This window comes from Carassius gibelio, chromosome A7 (genome assembly GCF_023724105.1).
Source record: "Carassius gibelio isolate Cgi1373 ecotype wild population from Czech Republic chromosome A7, carGib1.2-hapl.c, whole genome shotgun sequence".
Taxonomy (NCBI): domain Eukaryota; kingdom Metazoa; phylum Chordata; class Actinopteri; order Cypriniformes; family Cyprinidae; genus Carassius; species Carassius gibelio.
In genome coordinates, this window is record NC_068377.1 from 28,342,943 (window position 1) to 28,368,682 (window position 25,740).

Sequence of the window (25,740 nt, forward strand, 5' to 3'; positions counted from 1 at the left end):
ACATACTTTTGCCACTTACAGATATTTCACACTGGATAATTTTTTTAATAAATAAATGTCAAAACAAATTTAGTCACATTAAACATATTTTATTAGCCTACATAACACCCATGTCTGGCTGTTGCCTAAAGAGACGGTTTATGATGTTTAATACATTTGTCTTTTAGAGTTGGTTCACCCTCCGCCTATGACCTCGCTTTAGTTTCTTAAGGATTACATAATCAGAGAATATTCGTTTTTGATTTGAATTCATTAAAAAGTAGACACAGGCATTCTATAGACATATTTCTCATTTCTCTGTGTCAAATTTTGCTCAGTTTGTGACATGTAGAAAGTTGCTCATGAGACCTAGGCGGCAGTTTTTTATTTTTATTTTGCAAAAGCACAATGTTTTGTTGTTATTGTCACTGTACACAAATACAAGTTGTCCCTTTTGAGATTCGATTGATTTTTAGTCTTATCTGAGTATTTGAGGTTTCTCTGTGAGTCCGGAAAAACTGAAAGTGAAAGCGCTGGCGCGTGCACAGAGGGTTAAAGACGCTGCGTTCAGTTTTATCTTTAGATGGTAAATTTAGATTTCAAATTCAATATTGATTTAAGAACTGTTGAAATTATTTACTGTATGTAACGCAAGTACATTATAAGTAACTGTAATTCAATTACCTAAAAATGAGCAGTAATCTGTTGCTTTACTTTTTCAGTGGATAAGTAATTTAATTACAGTAACTCTTACTTAGTATGCGTTACACCCAACAGTGGTCCCATTTTATATTAGGTGTCTTTAAATGCTACATGTAGCCTACTTCATATTATTGATCTATTGAGGTGGGATAGGATTAAGGTTAGGGGCAGGTTTGGTGTCATGGTTAGGTTTAAGGAGTAGAGTTAGGGTCAACGTTGTAAATATTGATGTAACTACAGAATTTAATTGTAAATGTACAGTATTTTCAAATATAAGTACAATGTAAAAACATGTACATACACAATACATGCATTGTCTCCAATTAATAATTTAAATGTAAGTAGTAAATTAGGACACATAAAGTGGATCCAAAATGCTTTAGACTATTATGCCCACCAAAATTAAAGGTTAAATGCACATTAAACCATGAAGTCAGGACCCAGTAGAATCATATCAGACAGGGGAGGGTTACAGAACATAAATCAGCAAGACTTCTTGTCCAGCCTGTTTATGTTGTGAAATGAGTGAAGAGAATGCAACACATCTGTAGCATTTACTTTTGCTTTCTTTATTAGGCTTTGTGTCTTTCTTTTTGCATTTTCAGAATCCAATCAAACAAATGAGACAAAATATATACTTCCTCATTTATTTATTCTGGAAAATGATACAATATTACATGTAAATGGCAAAAGCCAAAAAAGGGTTTAAATGAGCAGCGTTATGTTTGGAGAAAGAAAAAACACTGCATTCCAGCAGAAGAACCTTTCCCATCTGTGAAACATGGTGGAGCTAGTATCATAGTTCTGGCCTTTTTTGCTGCATCTGGTCCAGGACGGTTTGCCATCATTGAATTATACCAGCAAAATCATGAATCTCAAGAGAAAGTGGGTCATGCAACAAGACAACCACCCCAAGCAAACAAGACGTTCAACCAAAGAATAGTTAAAAGAACAAAGTTCACTTTTAGGAATGGTCAAGTCAAAGTCTGGACCTTAATCCAAAGGAAGTGTTGTGGAAGGACCTGAAGCAAGCAGTTCATAAGAGGAAACCCACCACAGAGTTCAGTGATTCTGTATGGAATGAGCTAAAAGTCGTTGTTCAGGACTGATCAGCAGTTACAAGAAATGTTTAGCTTCATTTTTTGCTGCAAAAGGGGGGTCAGACCAGATACTGAAAGCAAAGATTCACATAATTTTGCCACTTACAGATATGTAACACTGGATAATTTTTTTAATAAATAAATGACATACTGTAGTGTATATTTTTGTCAAATTTGTTTGATCAGATTATTTTTGTCAACTTTCAGGACTTGTGAAAAGCTGATGATCTTCTGGGTCACATTTATTTAGAAATGTAGAGAATTGTGTAGGGTTTACAAACTTTTTTTAAGCACGACTAAAAAATGTTACTGTTCACTCTTTGATCTCTAACTTTTTTTGCGATAGTGAATGAATGGCAGGTGTTTATAGCCAGCTAAACTCCAGGACCAAAGTTGGAGAAGTATACTTCAAGTTTATTTTACTAACTATACTTAAGTAAAGTTCAAGTATATTTTTAAGTATACTTTATGTAGCAAGTATTAAGATATCAGTGTTCTAGTAGTATACTTGTAAGTGTACTGTTTCAATACTCCTTGGGACTAAATTGGCCCACTTTCTAGTATACTTTGTATACTTTGAGTACACAACTAGTTTACCTCTATGTTTATAGTTTGTACTTCAATTGTATTAAAGTGAAATTATAAGTATACTGATAGTTTACTAATTAAATACTTTATACACTTTGAAGTATAGTTTCAGTAAACTATTAGTTTTATACTACAAGTATACTCGTGTAAATACAAGAATAAATGTTTTCGTTAAGTGAACTTTACATCATACCTTAAGTATACTACGTCCCTATTTAGGTTTGAAATTGTATATATTTTGTTATATAAATAACTGAACATACAAAACATCCAAAGAAAGAACAGGGTGTCTGCTTGTAAACAAAAACATTTTATTTTAGCTTCATGCATAATTTTTTTAAACACTTTAATGTGGGTAAGTTTTATTTTAAAAAAAATAAGAAATAACATTTTAAACAAAAAGCTGTAAAAAGACTATGAATTGGATTCAGAATGATAATCAAAATGTAGATGGAGTCGATCAACACCCCAAACCTTGACTGTAAATATTAACTCTTCATCGGTTGACATTTTATTCCATAATGTTACAGTTTTGGGGCTTGTTCCATGTCAGACAATCGTGTTACATGTGTTAGTATCTGGTGTTTCTTTTGTCTTCTTTACTTGTGTTTTTTTGAAAGTTCTGTGCAGAAGATGTGTACTAGCGCCCTCTACCGTATAACAATGGAATCACAGATTCTAGGAATTTAGCTCAAATATATTTAGAATGTTTAAGTCAACTATACTTAAATGTCATTTTAAGTGTATTTATGAGGAGTAGCCTACATAAAGCCCATTTCTGAGAAGTACATAAAAAGTCAACTAAAAGCCAACTTTCCTATTTTTAGTTTAAAGGAAGTATACTAATAGCAAACTTGAATAAACTTCGTTTTCATAAGTGAAGGTACAAACGTATACCTTTTGAAAGGGTACTAATGTATGCACAGTGACAGCTTTTTAACCTTTTTCCTGAAAGTGTAGCATAGGCTACAACACCCAGAGAAATCAAGCACTGGGCCAGACATCTTGTAGCTCAAATGCCTCAGGTTGAGTTTTGAAAACAGCAATGTTTCCTTGAGTTGTTGTCCCACTATACAGCAGAAATATTGCTAATAGAATTATGTAGCTCCTTACATTGTAACTCTTTGAAAGCCTTCTCTCAAACATTTGTGTTACTGTGACACATTGTGGTTGTTTTGGGTACAGCAACTCTTTTAGGTTCTTTTCAGTTCCCATTAGTTGTTGTAACTTCAGAGGACATTCTTTTTTTAATCAATATTCTACAGTTTGAACCCTTTTTTAATGTCAAGTTGTGTTACAAGCACATGTTTAACTTAATAACTGAATGACAGTTTGATCTTCAAAACTTACGTAGACGTTTTCCTCTCAATGATATGTAAACATTTTATATGTGCCTCACTTTGTCCTTGTCATAAATATATCCATTTGTACCTTAACTTTGATACCTGGAGTCAATATGGACATTTTTCATTACAACTACAAACTGAGATGGAAAATCCTTAGCATGCTATTTTCCATAATTTGTTATGTTTTAAATTCCAGTGTATGAAAATCTGAAAACAAACAAACAAACAAAAATGCATGTTACTTTATTGAACAAATACAAATATTTCTAATACTTCATATGTATTTTAGTGCTGTCAAATTGATTAATCACATTTGTTTACATAATATGTGTGCACTATGTATATATATATATATATATATATATATATATATATATATATATAAAATTTCATCATATACATTTACACAGTTTCACTGAATTTAATACATTTCAAATTTTACAAACCTAATTTATATACAAACAATAGTAAAGTAACAATAAACAGTCACAATGGCAACTGAAATGACATTCTGCATTTAATATGAATGATGATGCTGTCTTTCCAAACAGATGTGAAATAACTGATATCACCAATTTAATAATCAAGCACATTATACATAGTCATTAAAAATAGTTTCACATTGGAGATGGATAGAAACTTGTTCCGAATGAGAAAACAGAGTTTTTGTGTGCCTTGGATTATTTTGACCTCTTGACAATTCAGTGATATCACTGAAAAACATGAACTCATCAATAATTATTCAGTTTTAACATGGTCTTGCATTAAACTCTTTCTCCCCGTCTATCAAATGCAGTCCTATCTCTGTCTTGTCGGATGATGTAACGTCCCGCCAGCTGTAGGTCCCAGTTGTAGCTGGTGAGGATTTTTTGACATTCCTCACGAGAGCACTGAGTCATGTAATACAGCTGGTCTATCTGATGATGTAAGTCAAACATGAAAGAATAAGTACAAGTAATGCAATGAATAAAGTGAAATGTTTTACTTTGAAAGCACAAGGGCTAATTCTCTATTACCTTAAGTTGCTGCTCTGCCCTCACAGGATTCCAGTCATTGCGATACAGAGCTTTCTTGACCTGCTCAATGGTCACTCCATGTACTGCCTCTTGAACCTAGCGACCAATCAGCATTTAACATATTATCAACAGCATTGAGGAATTATATTATTTACAAAAAGGTTATCCAAAACTTCAGCAAAAAAATTAATTATTATCAATTTTGAAATCAGTTGTGCCTTTTAATATTTTTGTGGAAACTGTGATATATTTTTTCTTTGATAAACAAAAAGTTACAAAGAACATTTATTTTAATACATTTTCAAGAGGTGTAACAATATATTGCCAATATACCAATACAAAAATGTAACAATAAGTATCATGGATAGTGATATAAATAACAAACACGTTATTTAATAATATACAATATTTAAAACTTTTTACATTTATGTAGTCAGGTACAGAGTGCAGCCTTATGTAGCTATTTAACAAAATAAAAAAATGAATATTTGTGTTGCTTAGGGAATACAATTAATTTAGCTATTCTTTATGTAACACCAACATTTAATAATAGTATTTTAATTTAAATTAAATCTTGTTAACTGTTTATCATGTCTTAGAAGTAATATATTTTTTGTATTAAATTATAATAAAGTGTTAAAGTATATTTAGATCAGAATCATGTTAAGTGTATTGTTACATGCTTGCTGAATAAAAGTATTTTATATATATATATATATATATATATATATATATATATATATATATATAGACAAAGCAAAGTTGTTGAATGTAAAGAAATCTACTTACTTGCGCCATGACTGCTTCCTTGCCAATTTGTGGTGGATATCTCTCCTTTGCCTTCTCCCGCTCTCTTTCTTTATCTTGCTCCTTCTCTTTCTCAGGGCCATCATCTAACTGAGGGCTTGATTTGGCAAGATGTGTCATCCTGGCAAGGTTACTATTCCCTAAATACTGCTGTTGTTGTTGGAACTGGATCTGTAGCTGTGAATGAGTTTGAGGGGCCCAGCCCGCTGGGTTTACTGGTCTCCGATCATGGATCGTCGTCTGAGGTTTGACGAATTGGAAGCCAGTGTTTGGTGGGCTGATGCATTTGAAATTGGGACGTGGTGGCCGTGAAGGTGGGACAACAATAGCATCACTAAACCTGCGTGGATCTTGCAATAAATTACTCTGCATGAGTCTGTGTGGATCAGGTCTCTGAGCTGCATTCCCACCAGCACTCTGACCTTTTCCCTGTGAAACACCAAGGACAGACTCCAGACTCCTTGACATGCCTGAGGATTGAGAGTAAGTCAGAATGTGACTAGATAGATAATCACATGATCCTTCAGAAGTCATTCTTATATGCTGATTTGGTGTCAAAAACAGTTGTGCAATTTAAATTGTTTATGGAAATTGTGATTCCCTATGGAACAGTCTCTCCCATGGTGTTATACACTTTAGGAAAACTCTTGTTTACTCTAAAAATGGAAGCCTGATTTCTTAATGTTTGTATACCTGCATGAACAAATGGTGCTTCTGCCCACCAAAAGGTGTAGGGCTGACTGTTACATAAGTTGGCTCTGAGCCCCATTTCACCAGAATGTTCTCCTTCAGTGCAGGAAGAAGCAGCAAGTAGAAGAGCCCCAGCAGCAGGAAGACACCTTCTCCCCTGATGCCATGCTGCTTTTTCGGCTCATGCAGGGCACCCCTGCACACTTCAGATGAGGACAGTGAGTGCGCTGCTCGCCTGGTCCATGCCAATGCTGAGGCTGCTCTCACTACGACAGGATCCAGGCACTCTTTCCCCAATTAATTAACACGTGCTGGCATGGGTAGCAAACTAGAAGTAAAAAGTGGCTCGCCCTCACTTCTGTTGATGACACTGAGTAAAATGGGACATGGTTATTGCACATCTCTACCCTGTCATAAACCAGTGCCGGTTTTCCTGGAAGTTCACAATGAACTTACCAAGGTGGGGCACTGTGTGCGTATCCACTCTTCTAATTTTGCTGCCCTCACCTCTGCTGATGGTGCTGAAAGAAAATGTGATAAGGCAAGGTCCCTGTCTGGAGGTTGTGGTCGCTGCATATCTCTGCTTAACAGCCAGTGCTGTGTACCCTTCCAGGCCCAGCAGGTCCTCTGCAGAGGATTGGATGAGTCCAGCCCTTAAGGAGTGCGCACAGCAACTGACCTGACTCTGTGCACTACCAAGGCTATTTGACAGGCAACTGGCAAAGCCATGGTGGTGCTAGAGCGCCACCTTGGCCAGATTTAAAGGATATCAAGGGCAGAGACAAAGTCGCCTTCCACGACTCCCATTTCGCCTATGGGGTTATTCAGCCTCGCCATGTGCGAAGTTTTTACCGCAGCACAGAAGTCATTGCCAAAGCAACTGGTTCAGGTAGCCAGAAGGCTCCATCTTCCCAGCATCCTGCGAAGACCTCATTGTCTCCAGCTCAGCCTCAGAGCTGAGGCCCTGACAGCGCCCTCAGATGGCTAAACACTACCGTTTTATTGGCTCATGCTCATAGGAGCCCTCACTGCAGGCGATCAGGGGATTGGCTTGCAGAGCGGCTTCCTTCTGCACTTGCTTATACGTTCCCCACAGTGTATAACGCAATGGGTGAGACTGTTCAATTGGGAATGCTCCATTTACTAATGTAACCTCTGATTACTGATATAAGAGAACGAGCGTTGTATACGTTGCCGTGCTATAAGACACACCAGAGTTGATGACTGCCGCTGTCAGTCAAAAGATTCTGACACAAATGGCACTCAAAACTGACTTGTATCAGTCAGTAATACCCCTTTTGGTAAGCTGAAGCACCATCTGTTCATGTAGCTACACAAACATTAACAAATCAGGCTTTGGTATTCAGAGTAAACAGGAGTTTCCATGTACTATATAACGCAACTCTCGTTCACTTATCTGGAGACTGGGACCAAAGTTAGTAACCGGAGCATTTCTATTAGGATTCAGGATTCTTTGATGAATAGAACATTTAAAAACAGCATTTATTTGTAACAGAAATCTTCTGTAACAATGTAAAAGTCTTTACAGTAGCTTTTGATCAATTTAATGCATCCTTTATGTATAAAATAGCTAATTTCTTTCAAAGAATCCTTGCTGACCTCTTAACTTTTGAACACATACACTCTTAATGTATGTGTACAAGATAATAACCTCTCTTATAGTAAATTCAGGCCTTGAATAATACTCAAATGATAAGGTGTGAAGTTTGTTACAGTATATTTTAAGTTCTAACCTGCCATTTTCTTGAGATTGGAGCCTTCCTTCTCTCTTGCTAATGGAATCCTCCAACGTCTGGAGCTGAAAGGTACACAAACAAAAAAAATGGCAAAAGTCACATAAACAGTTACATTAGATTAGAGTGACATCCAACTGTTAAGTGAATTCAAACCTTTAGTTAATATCTTTAGTTAAAATGTCACTCACTCTTCTATTCGTTCTGGGTTGCCCCAGCTGCGTGCTGGGTCAGTATGTCCATGGCCCGAGTGCTTTAGACTACCTTTAATAGGAGAAGAGATCAGAGTCGGACCAGATGCAGGAACTGCTGCTGTGAGAGCGGGGGCAGCCAATGAAGGAGAAAACCAGCCAACACTTAGAGTTCTCTGGTTTTGGCCCTTCCACTCACATATTTCCAGCCTACAACACAACAGAAGAGCATAAAAAATAGAGAAATCGAATGGAAGTTATTTTTTATAGTTCCTGGTGATCACTACAAAGCCCTAATTTAGCATCTCTACTTGTAGTTTACAAATAAATTTAGATGGAAAATCTACAGCACCTTTCTTTTTTGACAATTCCAATGTGTTCTTAATTTTTGCTCCAAAATTCTGTCTATTGTTAATTATTATCTTCAATCTGCTATTGCATATTGCACATGCTAATTATTTTAATTCTATAAATTCATATTTACAGAAAACTGGATAATGTAATTTGATTTCTGAATCGGTCATTTAATTTCTAAGAGTGGTTTGCATGAGCATATGGAAGAAAAAAAAACACTAAGTTGATTGAAATTAAAGGTTGAGCTATGAATTGAATGCTACGAAGTCAAAGGGAGGGGAGACCTTAAAATTACCTAAAACCTTTATCAGAGTCAACAAAGTTTATTGGCAGAACTGTTAACATCTTTTAACAATGCCAAGGGTATAAGGTATGGAAACAGACAATATAGAAAATGTATATACTAAAGTAAATTTCAAAAATAAAGAGAGAAATAAAAGACAGAAAAATAAAACGTTTTTATTATTTTATCGTGATTGCCCTCAAACCCTTCTTACCCATGATCTATTACAGTCACTAGATCATTCGCCTGTAGAGAGAGTTTTCTGGGCTCTGCGAAGTCTTTCATTGCACGAACCTCCATAGGCTGTGCCTGAAAAATTAATTTAAAAGAAAGAGAGATAATTGTGAGAGAAAATACATTTGATGTGTATCGTTCATTAATTATAGTACATGTACACAATTAACACACTGCACCAAGACAGGAGGAAACTGTCCTGGTTTTAGATATGTTTTTTTGTAAAAGCACAAGAGGTACAGTATACTGTTCAGCAGTTTGGGGTCAATAAGTCTCTTTTGCTCACCAAGACTGCCTTTGTTTGATCAAAAATACAGTAAAATCTGCAATTTTATGAAAAATTATGACAATGAAAATTGTAATTTTTTTTTGCATGGGCAAAGCTGAGTTTTCAGCAGCCATTACTCCAATGTGAATATCAATGAGATCACTAAGAGGCAGAGCTTTAAAACTGACCTCTGCTACCATGGTGGTGAGCTGTGAGAAGGTCGGTCGGTCAGAAGGACTGCAAGCCCAACATTTACGCATCACAGAATATAACTCCTGCGGACAGTCTGGAGGCCTTTCCAAACGCTCGCCTTCCCGCTCAACACGATATAAAATCTATACAAAGCACAACATTTCATCAAAGGAAATAGTGCTGATTATAAATATAGTTCATAAACAGAACACAGCATTTTTCACAATGTTATTGCATCAAACATATATACCTGTCTGCCAGACAGCCCAAACCAGGGCTCCTCACAGTACGTGAACATTTCCCATAATGTGACACCAAACATCCAGACATCTGACGCATGAGAGAAAGTACCTACACGCAAACTCTCAGGAGCACACCTATAGGAAGCAAGAAAGAGTTACTATCCTCGACCTAGCAAACAGGTAATAGTGACAACCTTTCTTCATTAAGATCATCGTTTCTACTTATCCTTTGATTTATGAAATTGTATTCAAAATTCTGAGATAGCTCTTTCTGGTTCTTTAATCCAGCTTTCTTACCATGCAAAGGGAATGCGCTTGTGTGCCGTCATGATGTAGTGGTCCCTGTCCTGATCCAAGCCTCTCATCAGCCCAAAGTCTCCGATCTTCACTAGCTCTCTGGCAGCCAAGAACACATTCCGGGCAGCGAGGTCTCTGTGGATGAAGCGTCTGGACTCTAGGTACTCCATACCTGCAGCAATCTGTGTGCTGAAGAGCCAGAGCCGTGAAAGAGGATATTCTCCCTGTCGTAGACGCAGAGTGTCGTATAAAGAGCCAAGGGGAGCCAGCTCTGTCACCTAATAGAAAAATACTGATTCACTGAGGAACGTGCAGCGGTTAACTCTGCTTTGCTTAAAAAGTATTTTCATGAGTGGTGCACAAAAATACACTAAGTAAAAGGGCAATATTGTGTCTGAAATATAAGTAACTAAATATTAACTTCTTGTCTATTGAACTGGTTTATAAAAGCCAATATCACACTCGCAATCATATTTTGGTCTGAATATCAGCAAGACTGATACTCCTTCAATTAACAATAAAATAAATATGGAAAGGTAATAAGTTATTTATATTTATAATATATGCATAAAAATTGGAAGCATCGATTATTAGTGCAGTTACAATTACCATTTTAAGAGGATGAGTAAGGACAACACCATACAGATGTATAATGTTGGGGTGGTCCAGAGACTGCATGGTCGTAACTTCCTGGAGGAATTCGGTCACCACTTCTCCATACCTGGATGCGCCACCCCTCAAGGTTTTCACTGCTACAGACAACTTAAAATAGGAAAACAGGACTGTTAGTGCAGTATTTATTACGATCTGTTCAAGCTTCTAGATAGAAAAAAAGAACACATACTTATATTTGGTTTAAAGCACTCACCACTCGTCCAGTCGGTGTTTGCCATTCTGCTTTCCTAACTACCCCAAAGGAACCTGAGCCTAGCCTGTCCCCAAAAATCAGTTCACCGTCCTGGATAAGACAGGGGAGTGCACGTGCTGGTTCTGGCCCCTGGCCTGACCCAACACCATTAAACAGCTCACGTCCCTCTGCCGAGCGACTATTGAAGGCCTAGTAGAAAAAAACAGACAGTGATGATCATAGGTAGGCTAAGTGAATGAATAAAAAGAGAGTGTATAAGATGTGAAATACCTTAATCATCGATGACCGTGGTTGCATGTTGTTTTTGTAATGGCTGACGCCTTCCCATAATCGTCGCTGTCCTGTTGACAGAAAGCACTTAATGGTTATATTCACCATTGTAGGGTCTTGAAGTGCACAAAGAAAATCAAACAAAATAACATGATCTTCAAATAACAAACTGCTTTACAAGACAAACCTGGTTTACTAATGCCAATATGTTCAAGATCGGCTTCTTTAACGTAGATCAGGTGCTCAAAACGTGTCACATTGAGTCCATCTCGCATCCTTAGGTAGAATCTCTCTAGCTGCACACCAGCAAGGAGCTGGTACAGCCACTGAGTGTCATGATCCATCATTATTAGACTGTCAAACAGCAACTCTGAAAGACCAACAGAGCAATGAAATCAGATCAGAAAATAATGTAAAATAAATCTGAACAATCTAAGACATCCGTTGTTTTTCCCATATTCCTGAATAGACACTACATGGCTGTTCCTTACAATTTGAGTCCTCACTGGGATGCTATGAATGCTTGTTGAGAATTTGCTGCAAGCCAATGAGAAGTCAAACAAACAAGAAACCTGAGCTGTGTTGAGAAAGCCCTCTTCAAGTGCATGCTACTCAAAATACTTCCTTTTTTTAGATTTAAAAGGGTGGTGGACATAAATCTCTTTTTTTTAATTGCCAGTTTAACTGTTACAGAGATCATTTTCAGCTATAGTTCAACTTCACATGTGACCAACTACATAAATAAATATATATGTTTATAAGTTTCGTGTTACTTTTACTACTGGTAAAAAAATGCAGAAATGAATATCTACTGTACATGCTAACAAACAGACTAAATCTTAAGGAAGCAGTTGAGTTTATAAACCAAACAAACCACTTTTTTTTCAATGGATGCCAATGAGGAGAGAGGTATGTTGCCAGCCACTTTAGGCATTTGATTAAAAGAGAATGATTTAGCTGCTCAGCAGGATTAAACTCATAAAGCAATCATGCTATGAATGACCACTAAACACCTCTCTGAAGTATACTAACTTGTTTGTATTGGCAAGGAAATCCCCTTTTTACAGTTGCATACTGTATACACAAGTATGCAAAGCAAGATTTGGAAGTTATGTGCAGCACAGAATAGATTTTTTTTTTTTTTTTTGCCTGTCAAGCACTGTGTCGTTGTCTTCACAAGTCCATGAACCTCCCACTCCTGTCAGCATGTGTACAAAAAAAAAACAACAACTAGAAACTATCTGCACTCTTGTGTTTACAGAACCATGACAGCATAAAGACCAACTCAGACATATGATCTTTTAGTGAATAATCAGCCAGCATGCCTCAGAACAGACCACTCTAAAACTATGGGGGCTTGTCTGAGCAGGTAACATGAGAGTATCAAAGTAAGATTCTCCAAGACAACACACCCAAAGTTCACACCCTGAATGACAAAAACTAGACACTGTGTGAAACTCAAGGCTCTACAGTTTAGCTGTGAAGTCTATTCTAGACCAGATCTTACATTTGTAAAAACTACAGGATTATATAGTCGTTAATCGGAGCATGAGGTTGCAACTTTTAGGCTGGTTTTCCACAAGCTGGCTTGTTTGATAAAGCCATGCTTCTGTTAACATTTGATACAATCTCCTCTGAAACTGGGTGTGAACTGATGCATCAAACTGTTTCTACAGCATTATTGTAATCAAATATGTTTTAAACCTCTTGAAAGTCTTAAAAGCAGAAAACAATGGACTTTTACACAGAGGTATCAGTGAGTGTAAACCCAGTGTAAAGAAACAAATGACAGCTTATGTTTGTCATGTTTTGTCAAAAGGCGTGACTTTAATCCTTCATGTAGAAATAACTTTAGAAATGTGTCAAACATTTGCACTTGTCCTATGACCAGGTAGTTAATCTACAAACAATATGCAGGTCATTACTATATACTAATTTCCCAATTAATGGCACAGTAGCTACTAATTAAGATATCAAAGTTATTTGAGAGATTTGTTAAGTGTACTGTATAATGCTACCTGCCCACCTGATATTCAGAATGAGTGTAAAACAAATAACTACTTTATTTGTTATACATTTTTTTTCATAGCAGCAGATAGCAGTATGGTCCCTCATTAATAATACATTTTTCAATAAGGAGAGAAACAAAACTTGGGTCAGATGAAGAACAGTCATTTCAACTAATATGAAAAAGGCTTACACTTAATCTGAAACTACACAGATACTTACAGATACAGTGTGTGTGTGTGGGGGGGGGGGGCATCGTCTATATAAGCCTATATATTTTAATTTATATAAGCCTGTATATACTGGAATATAGAGTAATTATTATATACACTGACACAAAGTCTTTAATGCAGTTTTTGAAAGCAAACGTACATACTATTGGTTTCACCTTGTGCTATAAATCAACCATGACGGCAGATATGGACGGCTTTATACTTTGAACCAGGTGAGTGTTTAAAGCATAAGACCAAAGCGGAAATGACGCTTTTAAAAAGTAATTCCATGATAAATCGTTAGCTGCTTTTGACCAACCATCCTTTGTGCTTAGACTCTCATTCATTTTGAATTAATACACTGCTTATTTTCCATGTATCATTAACTTTTCTTTTCAGAATAAAAATGCTTATTGCAGTAAACAATAGCTTGTACTTACAAATAAATGCTCGACGTTTTTTTTTCGGCAGTCGAATCACTTTCTTCAGCTCATAAGTCAGCTGCACTCCAGGTATAAACTGTCCATTATGAATCGTTCATTTTCAGTGAGTTCCACGCATGTTTATTATAAATTATAATCCGCCGTGATAGAATATGGAAGCTAGTCTAAATAGTCCGCCTATCATTAATCTGTAGGTTAAGAGTATTTTTTAAAGTAGCCTAAAGACAGGTGTTTTATAGACTGCACCTGACGTCTCTCTGCGATTCCAAAGCATCCAGTCTGAGCTCTTCCTCACTCCGCCTCCTCCGCCCTCAACACCGACATTTCCCTTCACCGCCTGCCGGATTTATGCCCTTTATTACATAATACTGTTGATTTTCCTCCGCAAATTTGACACTCATATGGATTTTGATGTTTAGGCTATCTTATTTTTTCCTCTATTGTTTAGCTACCATGCTTGGCTCAAAAAGCTACTTTTCAAAAAGCTACATCCCTATAGCCTACTTGACATTGTTATTTATATTCCCCGTCATTCCCCGACATGATGAATAATCCAAAACACTGTTTGTATCTGCAACTGGCATTTTAATTAAATTGTTATCTAAGCTTAGTGGGCATGGGCAATATAATGGTTTTCCAATATCCTTTTTTTTTAAATTCATTTTACTAAATAAATGATTAAATTTAAACGTGGTGCATGTGGTGATATAGGTTAAAAGTAATATTCCACAGCAACCATGTGTTTGGCTTTTACCGGAAACGTGGGCTTATTTTCTTGTTATTGGTTTTGAAAAGTCGGAAGTGTTGAAATAAAGGACGTCAACAGTTGTGACAAATTACAATAAATGGGCGTGAAAAGAAATTTGTAAATATTGTCTTAGTACACTCAGTATGAAGAAACTCTCACATATTACATTAAGCCGTGCATCATTATTAGCAATTGAAAACAGAGACTATTTTCACCAGTGCTCATTTCAGTTAGCCTATGCCTTTCTGATCCTGTCTTTCCAGTTTGACTGGATGTTTATGGCCTTTCTTCTTCTCACAAGACACACACACGCACACATATGCAAATGATCACGTGAAATCATGTATTAGATTATCCTTAGTCAACCTATAAAAATTACCCTTATGGGAAAAAAAAAAAAAAACTTTTATTAACAACTCACTTCCTGGTTATCTATTTATGATACTCTACATGTCATAATATTGACTGTTAACTTTGGAAAAAAATTATAAATAATTATATAATTTTTTATTTATTTATTTATTTTTAATGTAGGTGGTTTAAACCAGGGAAAAGAAACTAACTGCATTGCATGGGGACATGCTTATTAAGCACTATATATTTATGCCATCAACTAAATATTTTGTCAGTGACCAGTAATTTCATTTGAAAATAAACCAAATACACAAATAAAATATTTGTATATCGTAGTGAACCATTAGCAACATAACGGATATTATCAGCTCTGAGTTCTGAGAAATCCCATTAACTGTGAATAGGTTGAGTCAACTGTGTTTTGCAATTTAAAGGCCTCATCATTTAGTCCAGACTAGTCCCATCTTTTAAATAAGTTCTTCCTTCCCATCACATTGTGACTCAGACCTAGAAATGTGCAGCCTGTACTTGACCATATGTTTTTTTTGCTTTAAGTAAATACTAGATACTTGATCTAGAAAAAAAAACTAAATAAGTAAAAATTTCTATAAGTTCCGTTATGTTTCTCATTTTTATTCTAAGAGTTAATTTGCTTTAACCCACTTTTTACATTTAAAGCTCATTCATCATCACACGGTTTGATCCAGTATCAGTATGTGTTGCAAGCATCTTCGTTTGGGTGTTATTTTTAGTGTGTTATTTTTAGTGTTTTGTTTTGTCAGCATTAGTGATGGGAATCCGGTCTCTTTTTAGGGATCCGGATCATTTGGCTCAGCTCAGAAAAAAAAAATTGGTTTCAGCTCTCAGATGTCTCTTTTTAGTAGGCAACCACTTCTGGCTTTTTTAATACAGCCAAATTTGTCAGCGTTTTGATCGATGTCTGTTATGTGTGCACAAATATATTTAAATTATTAAAAGTAATTGAACTAAACGATTAAAAAAACTGAATGCAATAAAATGCCATGTAATATTCAGTTTTGTTAAATTACATTAGCCTATAGTTCAGATTTACACAATTTAAATCGTTTTAATTTCTGGCTCCATACGCCTTTCCGAAATAACATAATTTACAATATTTTTGGTATTAAACCCCAAAACTCAATTTATGTAAAAATTACAGAATATTATTACCCAGATTGCACAGGTACAGTACGTCTCTAAGATGTCTGCTAAAGATGCTTGTTCTGGGAAACATTTTTTGTGTAAAAATATCTGATTTACATAGATTCTAAAACATCAACATCCAGCAAACATTTAGTGTAATTTTATATCAACTCTAGGAAGGATATTTTCGTGGCCAGAGAAAATAATTTAGTATTAATGCATTTAATTTGATTAGATTAGATTCAACTTTATTGTCATTGCAAATGTAGGGTACAAGGCAACAAAATGCAGTTAGCATCTAACCAGAAGTCCAATAAGCAGTAAGTAAAGGATATACAGTGTCTACAATATGTTACAAATGTACAATAATATACAGAGAAGGCAGTACTATGGACATAATTTACAAATGTTTAAATACTATTTATTTTTAAGTCTATATAAGCAGAAACTATGAACATATGAACATAATTTACACAAATGTGCAATGGACATGAAAAAAAGGGCATAGAAAAATATTCCAGTGTGCAAATGGATCTATCAGTATCCTGGATGAACAGACAGTAGGAGTTTAAACAGTTATTGCACTGGCTACCAATATCTGCTTGCATAAAATTCAAGGCATTGATGTTTGCCTACAAAACCACCACTGGCTCTGCACCCCTTTACCGAAATTCATTACTTCAGACTTATGTGCCCTCTAGAAGCTTGTGTTCTGTAAGTGAACGTCGCTTGATTGTGCCAACCCAAAAAAGCACAAAGTAACTTTTACAGACTTCAGAGGAACTTAGAGTCCTTAGCCATCGAGTCCTAGCCATCATTAAGAATTGGCCTAAACACATCTCTTAAACTTTTAACACTCACTATTCTAATTATATTCTTAATAAATAAATAAATAAATAAATAAATATATAAATATATATATATATATATATATATATATATATATATATATATATGTATGTATGTATTGTTATGGAAATTTTTAGTCTTGTTAATTTGGGATTGATTGCATTAATCTCATTTAGGTATCTTTAAACATACAATGATCAAGGTAGTATATATAGTCCATAAGGACATTGAGTTATTTTATGTAACTTGTGCACATAAATGCTTGCTGAAAAACAACTTCTAAAGAGGAACCATGTACCAGGAATAATTAGTTCTGAGACAGTCCGTACCAGGGAGAGGTGCATCATCTACGTGAGTTATGAGGTGATGTGCACTGAGCAACATGATTGGCTCAAAGGTCCTAGTCTGTCCTTCAGTATATATTTTTACATACTATAAAAAATGGTCTGTGAGTCTGTGTGTCATCTCTTTGCACACAGACTCATAAGCTGTGTGTAAACCAGATCATTCTCTGCAGAGAATTAAAGCAATACAAAGACAAAACTCTGTTTGGTTTTTCATTCTCAGTCTTTACAAATTGTTATTGAATTAGAATTTCCACGACTGTACGCATGTATGTATATCTAACTAACTTTCTATTTTTTTATATATTATACATTTAACAAAAGCAAAAAAGACCTCTAACACTAGTTTCCTCTATTCTTTTTGTATTTTATCTGTTTTCTTTGTAGTCACAATATTTATTATATTATTTAAGAGCCCTTGCTATACAGTATGTACTGCGTTAAGCTAATTGTGAGATTTGTTATAGCATGTGTATATCATTGCTATTTTGTTGTCCTCATTTGTAAGTTGCTTTGGATAAAGCATCTGCTAAATGACTAAATGTAAACGTAAATGTAAACGGTCTATGAAAGGATTCCTTAAGAATGCTGAAAGCTTGATATAGACAGTGTTTTCTCTGGATCCCTGTGATACGTTGAGTGGTTTTCATTCAAATGGAAACATAAAGTGTCAATGTAAGCACACCTAATCTTAAACGCTGAGCTGATATCAATATACATCATCCGTACATGTGTTATTATTATTGTTCAAATGTGTGAGTACAAAGTGCCGCACTGTGCATACTGCATCCTCTGTGCACCTATTGCTACGGTAGGAAAATTGGTGTGGGTCCAGTATGGGTGGGAAGCAGATCTTGAGATATGCTAGAACCAGTCACTCAAAGCACTTCATAACAATAGGTGTGAGTGTTACGGGGCGGTAGTCATTCAGGCACAACAAGGAGTGTTTCAGCACTGGCACAATAAATATGTGGACTTAAAGCATGTTGGCATAGTTGCTTGGGTGAGGGATAGGTTGAAACCGCTGTGAAGACCCCTGCAAGCTACTCTGCACATGCCCTAAGCACTCGTCCAGTAATGCCTTCCAGGCCAGTAGCCTTGCGTGCATTGATCTGGCTCAATGCAGTGTGGACATCTGTGGAGGTGAGTTTGAGGGGTTGGTGGTCTGCTGAGGGTGTGATCTTGGTGGCTGTCTCCTTGCTGTCACTGCTTAAGCAAGCATAATAGTCATTTAGTTCGTTAAGGAAGTAGACGTCTGTGACCGCTGGATTGGAGTTGCTCTGCTTGTAGTCACTGAGGACCTGGATGCCCTGCCACATGTGTCGGGGGTTAGAGTTTGAAAAGTATTCCTCTACCTTTAGCTTGTAGCAGTAATTGGCCTTTCTGATGCCCCTCCTCAGGTTAAAGGGTTAGTTCGCCCAAAAAATAAAATTATGTCATTAATGACTCACCCTCATGTTGTTCCAAACCCGTAAGACCTCCATTCATCTTCGGAACACAGTTTAAGATATTTTAGATTTAGCTTAATTAAAACAAAAGGAGCCCCTGCCATTGAGTACATGTACAGTAAATGAACATACTTTCCAGAAGGCCAACAATTCACTAAAACATTTTTTTGTCTTATGAAGTATTCTCATTTGTTGAGATGTGCATGTGCATTGGTGGGTTTTTGTTTAATGTTAGCCAAAATCATCACAATTAAAAGAACCAAAGACTTAAAGGGGGGGTGAAATGCTATTTTTGCTAGTTTTTTACACTGTTAAAGAGTTGGATTCCCATGCTAAACATGGACAAAGTTTCAAAAATTAAGTTGTACGTTTGAAGGAGTATTTCTGTTCCAAAAATACTCCTTCCGGTTTGTCACAAGTTTCGGAAAGTTTTTTTCGAGTATGGCTCTGTGTGACGTTAGATGGAGCGGAATTTCCTTATATGGGTCCTAAGGGCACGTCTGCCGGAAGAGCGCACGCTCCCGTATAGCAGAGCAGAGAGAGGCTGTGCACAGACAATCACTGATCAGAGTGAGAGCTTCGCGAAATGTCACAAAAGGAGTGTGTTTTTGGTTGCCAGGGCAAGACAACCCTGCACAGATTACCAAAGAAAAAACAGCATTAAGGGACCAGTGGATGGAGTTTATTTTTTTACAGAGCATCAACGGAGTTGTGCAAGTGTTTGTGTTTGTTCCCTGCATTTCTAAAATGCTTGTTTTACAAACAAAGGCCAGTTTGACGACGGATTTGCGTATCCTTTATTTCTTAAGGATGATGCAATCCCAACGAAAAAGGGTCACGATTGTGTGTTGGAACCACAGGCGGTGAGTAAAACTGCTTAAAATATCTCTGCCTCCTTGTTAGTGCGTCCGCCTCCCATCGGAGACCCGGGCTCGAGCCCCGCTCGAGCGAGTCGTTGCTGCTGCTGCTCTCGTTCAGTTTCAGCCTTCACAGCTGTCACAGCTTTCAAACGCTCTCAACGCAACTGGCGCTCATGATTCTTTAGCTCCGCCCACACGTCACGCCTCCAGGCGCTCGTGTTTTTCTGGGAAAAATTGGTACAGACTATCTTTCTCTTATGAATATAATAAAACTAAATACTTTTTGGAGTTATGAAGGATGCAGTACTACTCTATAGGTACTCAAGATTAACATGATATTGAATGAAAACGAGCATTTCACCCCCCCCCTTTAAACATTCAAAGAGTTTTACTCCAGTCTGTTTGCATTGAATTTATTTAATATACAAGTTTCACAATTTGAGTTGAATTAATAAATAATTGAACTTTTCTACGACATTCTAATTTATTGAGATGCACCTGAGTTTCATATGAATAGGTGCAAGTATGTGTGAGATATACATCACGTTTTCTGACTGTGTTCCAGGGGGAGAGCTGTAGAGCCTCTGTGCCACACCCGGGTCTCCTTTTCCTTAGGATTATTTTTTTTTTCGATTATCCGGGGCATTTTGGGGGCCTTAACATGCTCAAAAACTCTTGAAAACACTGCAGAGGCTGGAACCCGGGCATAGCACAGAGGCTCTACAGCGCCACCTGTAACACGGTCAGAAAACGTGATGTATATCTCACACATACTTGCACCTATTCATATGAAACTCGGTACACATATACAGGTGCATCTCAATAAATAAGAATGTAGTGAAAAAGATCATTATGATAATAAGATATTACATATAATTTGGTAGTAAAACAAAGTGCTACACGTTTTAATGGTGCAAAGGGGAGTAGCCTATATTTATTTTGTGCATCATTTACAAATGATTTTCATCACTTAATTAGAAGCACCAGAAATTAAATTGTGTCATCTGTTTTAGAGACCACTGAACAGACATTTATAAAAGTTTATTTTAAAATGCAAAGTATCGAAAATAAAAATGCGTTTTTACAACACTTGTGTCCCACCAGGTATAATGACAAGTTCTACACACACTTGTGGTCTTCATCCTCACTAGGGCCAAATACAGGAAATACGCCATACAAGTAGTCAAGTGATCAAGTGCAAAGACCGCAAGTGTGGATATTCAGACAAGGATCTTGGTATGGACAGTAAAAGATCTTGGTCAGCATCTGCAACGCCATTACAGGAGACCAATGATGTCATCAGCTTCGCGCAGCGTTGCTGTTTATGCTTTCGTGGAAACAACGCGACTATATTCATTGATTGAGGTGAAAAAATCTCGTCATGCATAATTTGGTTTATTTGCCCCAAATGCGTGGAAAATAAAGGCGAAGCTGCTGTGTGTGATATTATCTTACACTGGTGTAAAACGGCACTTAAAAGGTGAGTGACATGTGAGCACAATTGAATAGGCTGTAAGCTGCTGTTAGCTCGAAAGCTAGTTAGCAAATTTGCACATGCCAACAAGCGAAAAATACCAAATGAACCGTGAATTATAAAGTCTGCCGTTATTGCAAAACGCACTAAACGCGAGTTGTTTCAAGAAATTAAATGGCTTTTGAAAGGCTTGGTGGATATGAAGCTGCATGTTCTCCGTTCATTTGATTTGTACAACTGTCCATGGACATACCTGAATATATTGAACATGAATAAATCTGCAAATTTAATCTGAATCCTGTTTTGTGAAACGAGCACAGACAATTTAATTACTCTGAGAATGCATACCGTATAAAAACGCCAATAGCTGCTTTCTCTTCAAACATCTGCTAACATCTGCTTCACATGTCAGTCATCATATAACTAACTGATAACTGGTCATATAAGTAACACATCTGTATTGTGCAAATACCTGCCTACACCGTAAACAAAACTCAAGGCACTGAAATGACCCTAATTCTCACTCTTGCAGAGACGAGCTGGCGCAGGTAGCAGGTTGCCAGTGGACTATGAGAGACAGCGGTGGAAGCCTGGCCCAGAACCACTGGCAAGGTGAACTCTCCTTGATTGTGAGCCAGGAAGCCAGCAGTGTTGGGGGAATGGGAGGTGTTCTAATGGACCCAAACTCCCCTCCGAATGCTACCAGCCCCATTCACCTCAAACTAGGTCACAAGGAACAAGTCTGGACTGGAGAGTACATAGAACCGGTAGAGGTTGATGAAGAAGCTGGTTTTGATGAGGATGACGAAGATATGGAAGAAGAACAAGATGAGGAAGACATCAATTCAGAATGTGCTCCATGGGAGGAGAAAGATGAAGTGGAAGACTGGCAAATGCCATTTGAATCACAACCGCAAACCATGCTCGCTAATAATTATCGGAAGCAGGAATCCTTGTGTGAAGGTGAGGCCAGATTCCAAGCCAGAGACTTTGTTGAGAATCCCTTCCGGATTCGGCTTCATGGACTTAGACAGCAAAGGCTGAAGCGATGGCGAAGACTACGGTCTAGTGCAAGGTTACACAACCAGCTTGTGCAGAATTGGAAAACGTGGAGACAACGGGCCCAGTGGGTCAACACCTTAGGGTATCGACGGGCAAGGAGGTGCCGCCAATATAGCCTTTGTGCCAGCAAGAGACGGGATGAGCAGGGATGTGACACCACGGGTTCATCACAAACAGGTTTGGATTGTATCTGTATCTATTAAACTACATAAATGAAATAAATTGTTAAAATGAATGATTGGTTTATTTTTATAATATAAATTATATTTTAACTGCATCTGTACAGTACTACAGTGAGTAGAAATATAAAGGTAATAATGTAACATAATAGAAATGTATTATTTTGCTGAGTTGGTCCCTCACACACACTTGAAAACCACTGATTAAGAGTAAGCAGAATTATAGTCAAAACTGTAATATATGTTTGTTCTCTGTCCACAGAAACCAATTTCTCTGGTTTCAATGGTTATCGTGGGGATTCTCAGTCAAATTCAACAGTCAGTGGTGGTCAGGAATATCTTTCTGTGCCCCTGAAGCCCACCGCTCAAAGGATGGAGATGACTCTTACAGAGGAGCACAGGTCTTATGTCCAAGGTAAACTCTTCTTCTCTAAAAGCTGTAGAAACATACATCTAATCTCTTACAATCTCTTTTGGTAATGAAATGGAAGTATGTCCGGTGATAATATAGGACTATACACCAAGATAGCAGTTTAAAGTTGATCTTATACTCAATTTATTGAGATGAAACTGGTATTAAGAAAATATTTATTTAGTTTTATTTTACATCTGCATGATCCATTTTTTTCACATAATTTGATGTTTAAATGGAAAACATTTTCTGTACTCTGTGGTTCTCAATGCATTCAATTATTTATTTCTCAGGTCTTCTTGACGAGTACCTTCAAAAGTATGGAAGTCTGATTCCTGTACATTCAGATGACATTGTTGAGGAATTGCAGGGCATTTTCAGCGAGGACTTCTCTCAGCCTCACAGGTCTCACACATGCACAAGCTCAAATACACTCTTTCTTTCAGTTGTTTATACCACATGCATCTTTGGAAAGAACAAATTTTTTTTTTTCTTTACCATGTGCCCACAGGAAAGTCATGGTGCAACATTTAATTCAGTCCTATCAGAGATCATCAGGGACTGCCATGGTGAAAGGGTTCCGGGTGAATTACAAGCGTCATGTTCTCACAATGGATGATCTCAGCACCCTCTATGGACAGAATTGGCTCAATGACCAGGTCAGTTTTGAGTTCTAAATGCACAGCACTATTTTGCATTAATTTTTCATCTGTCCATTCTTAAAGCACACTTTGTTCTTATGCACACATCTGATTTCTTAAGGTCATGAACATGTATGGAGACCTTGTGATGGATTCAGTGCCTGAAAAGGTGATTATTTTTAGTTATTTCTCTCTTTTTCCTATTCTGTCAAATTAGTTAACCTGATCCTAGTTCAACCTTAATAACAAAGGTTGTGAAAAACAAATGGATCCTGGACAGTTCAGTAATCAATGTCAAGTGTATAATAAAGTTAACATTTTTAGACACACATTATTGTGAGTTGGTTAGTCAGTTTTACAGTTGTTGTTGATTGCTAGGGAAAGTTATTTGTATTCTGTTGTGTTCAGTGCTTTCTGTTATATTTAATGACATCTCCTGCATTTTAGGTGCACTTCTTTAACAGTTTCTTTTATGACAAGTTGAGGACCAAAGGTTATGATGGAGTGAAACGGTGGACAAAGAATGTAAGAAAGCTGTAAACCTCTTATTTTTTGATTTGTTGTACACTACAGTTTAAAAGGCAACATATAATATATTTTAAAAATGTATGTATTACTTTGATAGCAAGGCTGCTTAATATTTTTGAAGAAATCACTTTTGATACATTTAATGCATCCTTGCTGCATTACTGGTAATCAATAATAATAATCTTATTGACCCCACACTTTTCAGTGTATAATTTTCTTGTGTGCATTACATGTACTATCTAATGATTAATTGATTTGGGTCCATTCTTTAGTAATAATCCTTAAAGCAAATCAGCAGAACTTCTTGATATGCTTTAATTTATACAAGTACAAACATGTTTTAGGTGGACATCTTCCAGAAGGATCTGTTGTTGATTCCCATTCATTTAGAAGTGCACTGGTCACTGGTCTCGGTTGATATTAAACAACGCTCCATCACGTACTTCGATTCTCAGCGAACCCTTAATCGCCGCTGCCCCAAAGTAAAAGCTCTAAAAAATATTGTTTTATATACAGTCAAAAACTTCTTTAAAAGCTATGAAATTTCTTTAAAGTTGTGTGTAATGTATAAAACATTCTACAATTATTTGTTTTATGTTTGTAATTCATATCAGCTAAGTGACATTTTCTCTCTCCACAGCATATTTTTAAATACCTTCAGGCAGAAGCCATAATAAAAGAGAAGAGAGAATTTCTCACAGGGTGGAAAGGTTTATTTAAAATGGTGAGTCCAGTGACTGTTACCATAAATTACTGCCTGACTTTTTTTGGAATGTTTAGTGCCTTTTGAATGACAGTTATTAAAACCTCTCTATTTTATGTTACAGAATGTTGGCAGACAGAATAATGACAGTGACTGTGGTGCATTTGTCCTGCAGGTTTGTATATACACCAACTTCATACTGAAGTTTTATCTGTGCTTGATCAGAATCAGATTAACTGACAAAGCACTGTACATTTATAGCAGTCTATCCAGAGGAAAATCCATAAAGCTCTTTTAAAAACCACAAAACATTTGTCAGAACATATGTTGTTTGAGATGTCTTTTTCTCAGTTACACACACAAAATATTTACCTCTTATTTCTCTTTTTATTTTCTTCTTTAGTATTGCAAATGTCTTGCATTGCGTCAGCCCTTCAGCTTCAGTCAACAGGACATGCCCAAACTGAGGAGACTTATGTACAAAGAACTGTGTTATTGCAAGCTCTTACTGTGATATTTGTGTAAAGACTGCACAGCCATTTTACCTGAGAGACTTCACACTGAGGATATTTCATCCTCACTTTCTATTTTATTTTTTTGTATAACTTTTTTGTTTGGTTTCGTACTGGAGCCCAACATATTGTCTGAGAAATATGAAGTGGTTTATGGTGGACAGCCTGTCTTGCCCTTGTGACATACTGCCTAAAAGGAAAACTGTTTCAGATTTTGCTTTTGTTCTGTGCATAAAGATGTAGCTGTTCCGAAATGTTGGCATGAGGGTATCTGTTCCCGGATGCAAGTGACAAATCATGTCTGCAGTTTTGTTTTTAATAAATCATCTTATGAAAATAATGATCTGTGTGTTCATCAGAACACTTAAATTATATTATTCTGTCAGTCACATTGCAATTAATGATGACATGATATTTTGAAATGGCCGGGATTTCTAATGAAGTGCTACTGAATCAATGTCTCAGGCTGAAGTATTCTCAGGTTAAGCTGTTTTCGCCCTTATTCAGACTGGAAATAATACCAGTTAGCTGATTTTTCCTCAATGCATATTTGTATGGATTATTAAATGACACACTAGTAACACAAGCTGTGAATCATAAATGACTCAGTTGCAACATT

General features: G+C 36.6%; 2 protein-coding genes across 5 annotated transcripts; one reads left to right on the forward strand and one right to left on the reverse strand.

The window, feature by feature from the left end:
• Positions 1 to 4,135: 4,135 nt before the first annotated feature.
• On the reverse strand, positions 4,136 to 14,167 carry LOC128017056 (activated CDC42 kinase 1-like). Of its 2 annotated transcripts, none has more exons than XM_052602144.1 (14): positions 14,090 to 14,167; positions 11,369 to 11,551; positions 11,182 to 11,252; positions 10,912 to 11,100; positions 10,653 to 10,805; positions 10,044 to 10,321; positions 9,755 to 9,881; positions 9,501 to 9,647; positions 9,025 to 9,119; positions 8,174 to 8,383; positions 7,983 to 8,047; positions 5,521 to 6,008; positions 4,732 to 4,827; positions 4,136 to 4,632 (listed from the first exon to the last, which is right to left on the reverse strand). In XM_052602144.1, exons 1-14 carry the CDS (start codon positions 14,115 to 14,117, stop codon positions 4,480 to 4,482), a joined length of 2,283 nt encoding a protein of 760 aa, XP_052458104.1. In that variant the 5' UTR covers positions 14,118 to 14,167; the 3' UTR covers positions 4,136 to 4,479. The 2 variants fall into 2 exon arrangements, with proteins under 2 accessions (XP_052458104.1, XP_052458105.1); XM_052602145.1 differs by having other exon boundaries at positions 13,841 to 14,161.
• Positions 14,168 to 20,797: 6,630 nt separating this feature from the next.
• Positions 20,798 to 25,653, forward strand: LOC128017057 (uncharacterized). 3 transcript variants are annotated; one of them, XM_052602147.1, is made up of 11 exons: positions 20,798 to 20,975; positions 21,617 to 22,323; positions 22,588 to 22,740; positions 23,031 to 23,142; positions 23,249 to 23,396; positions 23,500 to 23,547; positions 23,826 to 23,903; positions 24,251 to 24,388; positions 24,547 to 24,630; positions 24,734 to 24,784; positions 25,013 to 25,653. In XM_052602147.1, exons 2-11 carry the CDS (start codon positions 21,654 to 21,656, stop codon positions 25,121 to 25,123), a joined length of 1,593 nt encoding a protein of 530 aa, XP_052458107.1. In that variant the 5' UTR covers positions 20,798 to 20,975; positions 21,617 to 21,653; the 3' UTR covers positions 25,124 to 25,653. The 3 variants fall into 3 exon arrangements, with proteins under 3 accessions (XP_052458107.1, XP_052458108.1, XP_052458106.1); XM_052602146.1 differs by having other exon boundaries at positions 20,799 to 21,090; XM_052602148.1 differs by lacking the exon at positions 24,251 to 24,388 and having other exon boundaries at positions 20,798 to 21,090.
• The last annotated feature ends 87 nt before the right edge of the window (positions 25,654 to 25,740 follow it).

What these genes read in the sequence shown, in the direction of transcription:
- LOC128017057 (XM_052602147.1), top strand. Translation starts at nt 21,654, where the DNA reads ATGAGAGACAGCGGTGGAAGCCTGGCCCAGAACCACTGGCAAGGTGAA. An exon ending in AGAATTGGCTCAATGACCAG is followed by an intron (nt 23,397 to 23,499) that starts GTCAGTTTTGAG and finishes TGATTTCTTAAG; the next exon opens with GTCATGAACATGTATGGAGA. An exon ending in TGGATTCAGTGCCTGAAAAG is followed by an intron (nt 23,548 to 23,825) that starts GTGATTATTTTT and finishes CCTGCATTTTAG; the next exon opens with GTGCACTTCTTTAACAGTTT.
- LOC128017056 (XM_052602144.1), bottom strand. Translation starts at nt 14,117, where the DNA reads ATGCTTTGGAATCGCAGAGAGACGTCAG. An exon ending in TATTGGCATTAGTAAACCAG is followed by an intron (nt 11,253 to 11,368) that starts GTTTGTCTTGTA and finishes TTCTGTCAACAG; the next exon opens with GACAGCGACGATTATGGGAA. An exon ending in GTGACTGTAATAGATCATGG is followed by an intron (nt 8,384 to 9,024) that starts GTAAGAAGGGTT and finishes GTTGTGTTGTAG; the next exon opens with GCTGGAAATATGTGAGTGGA.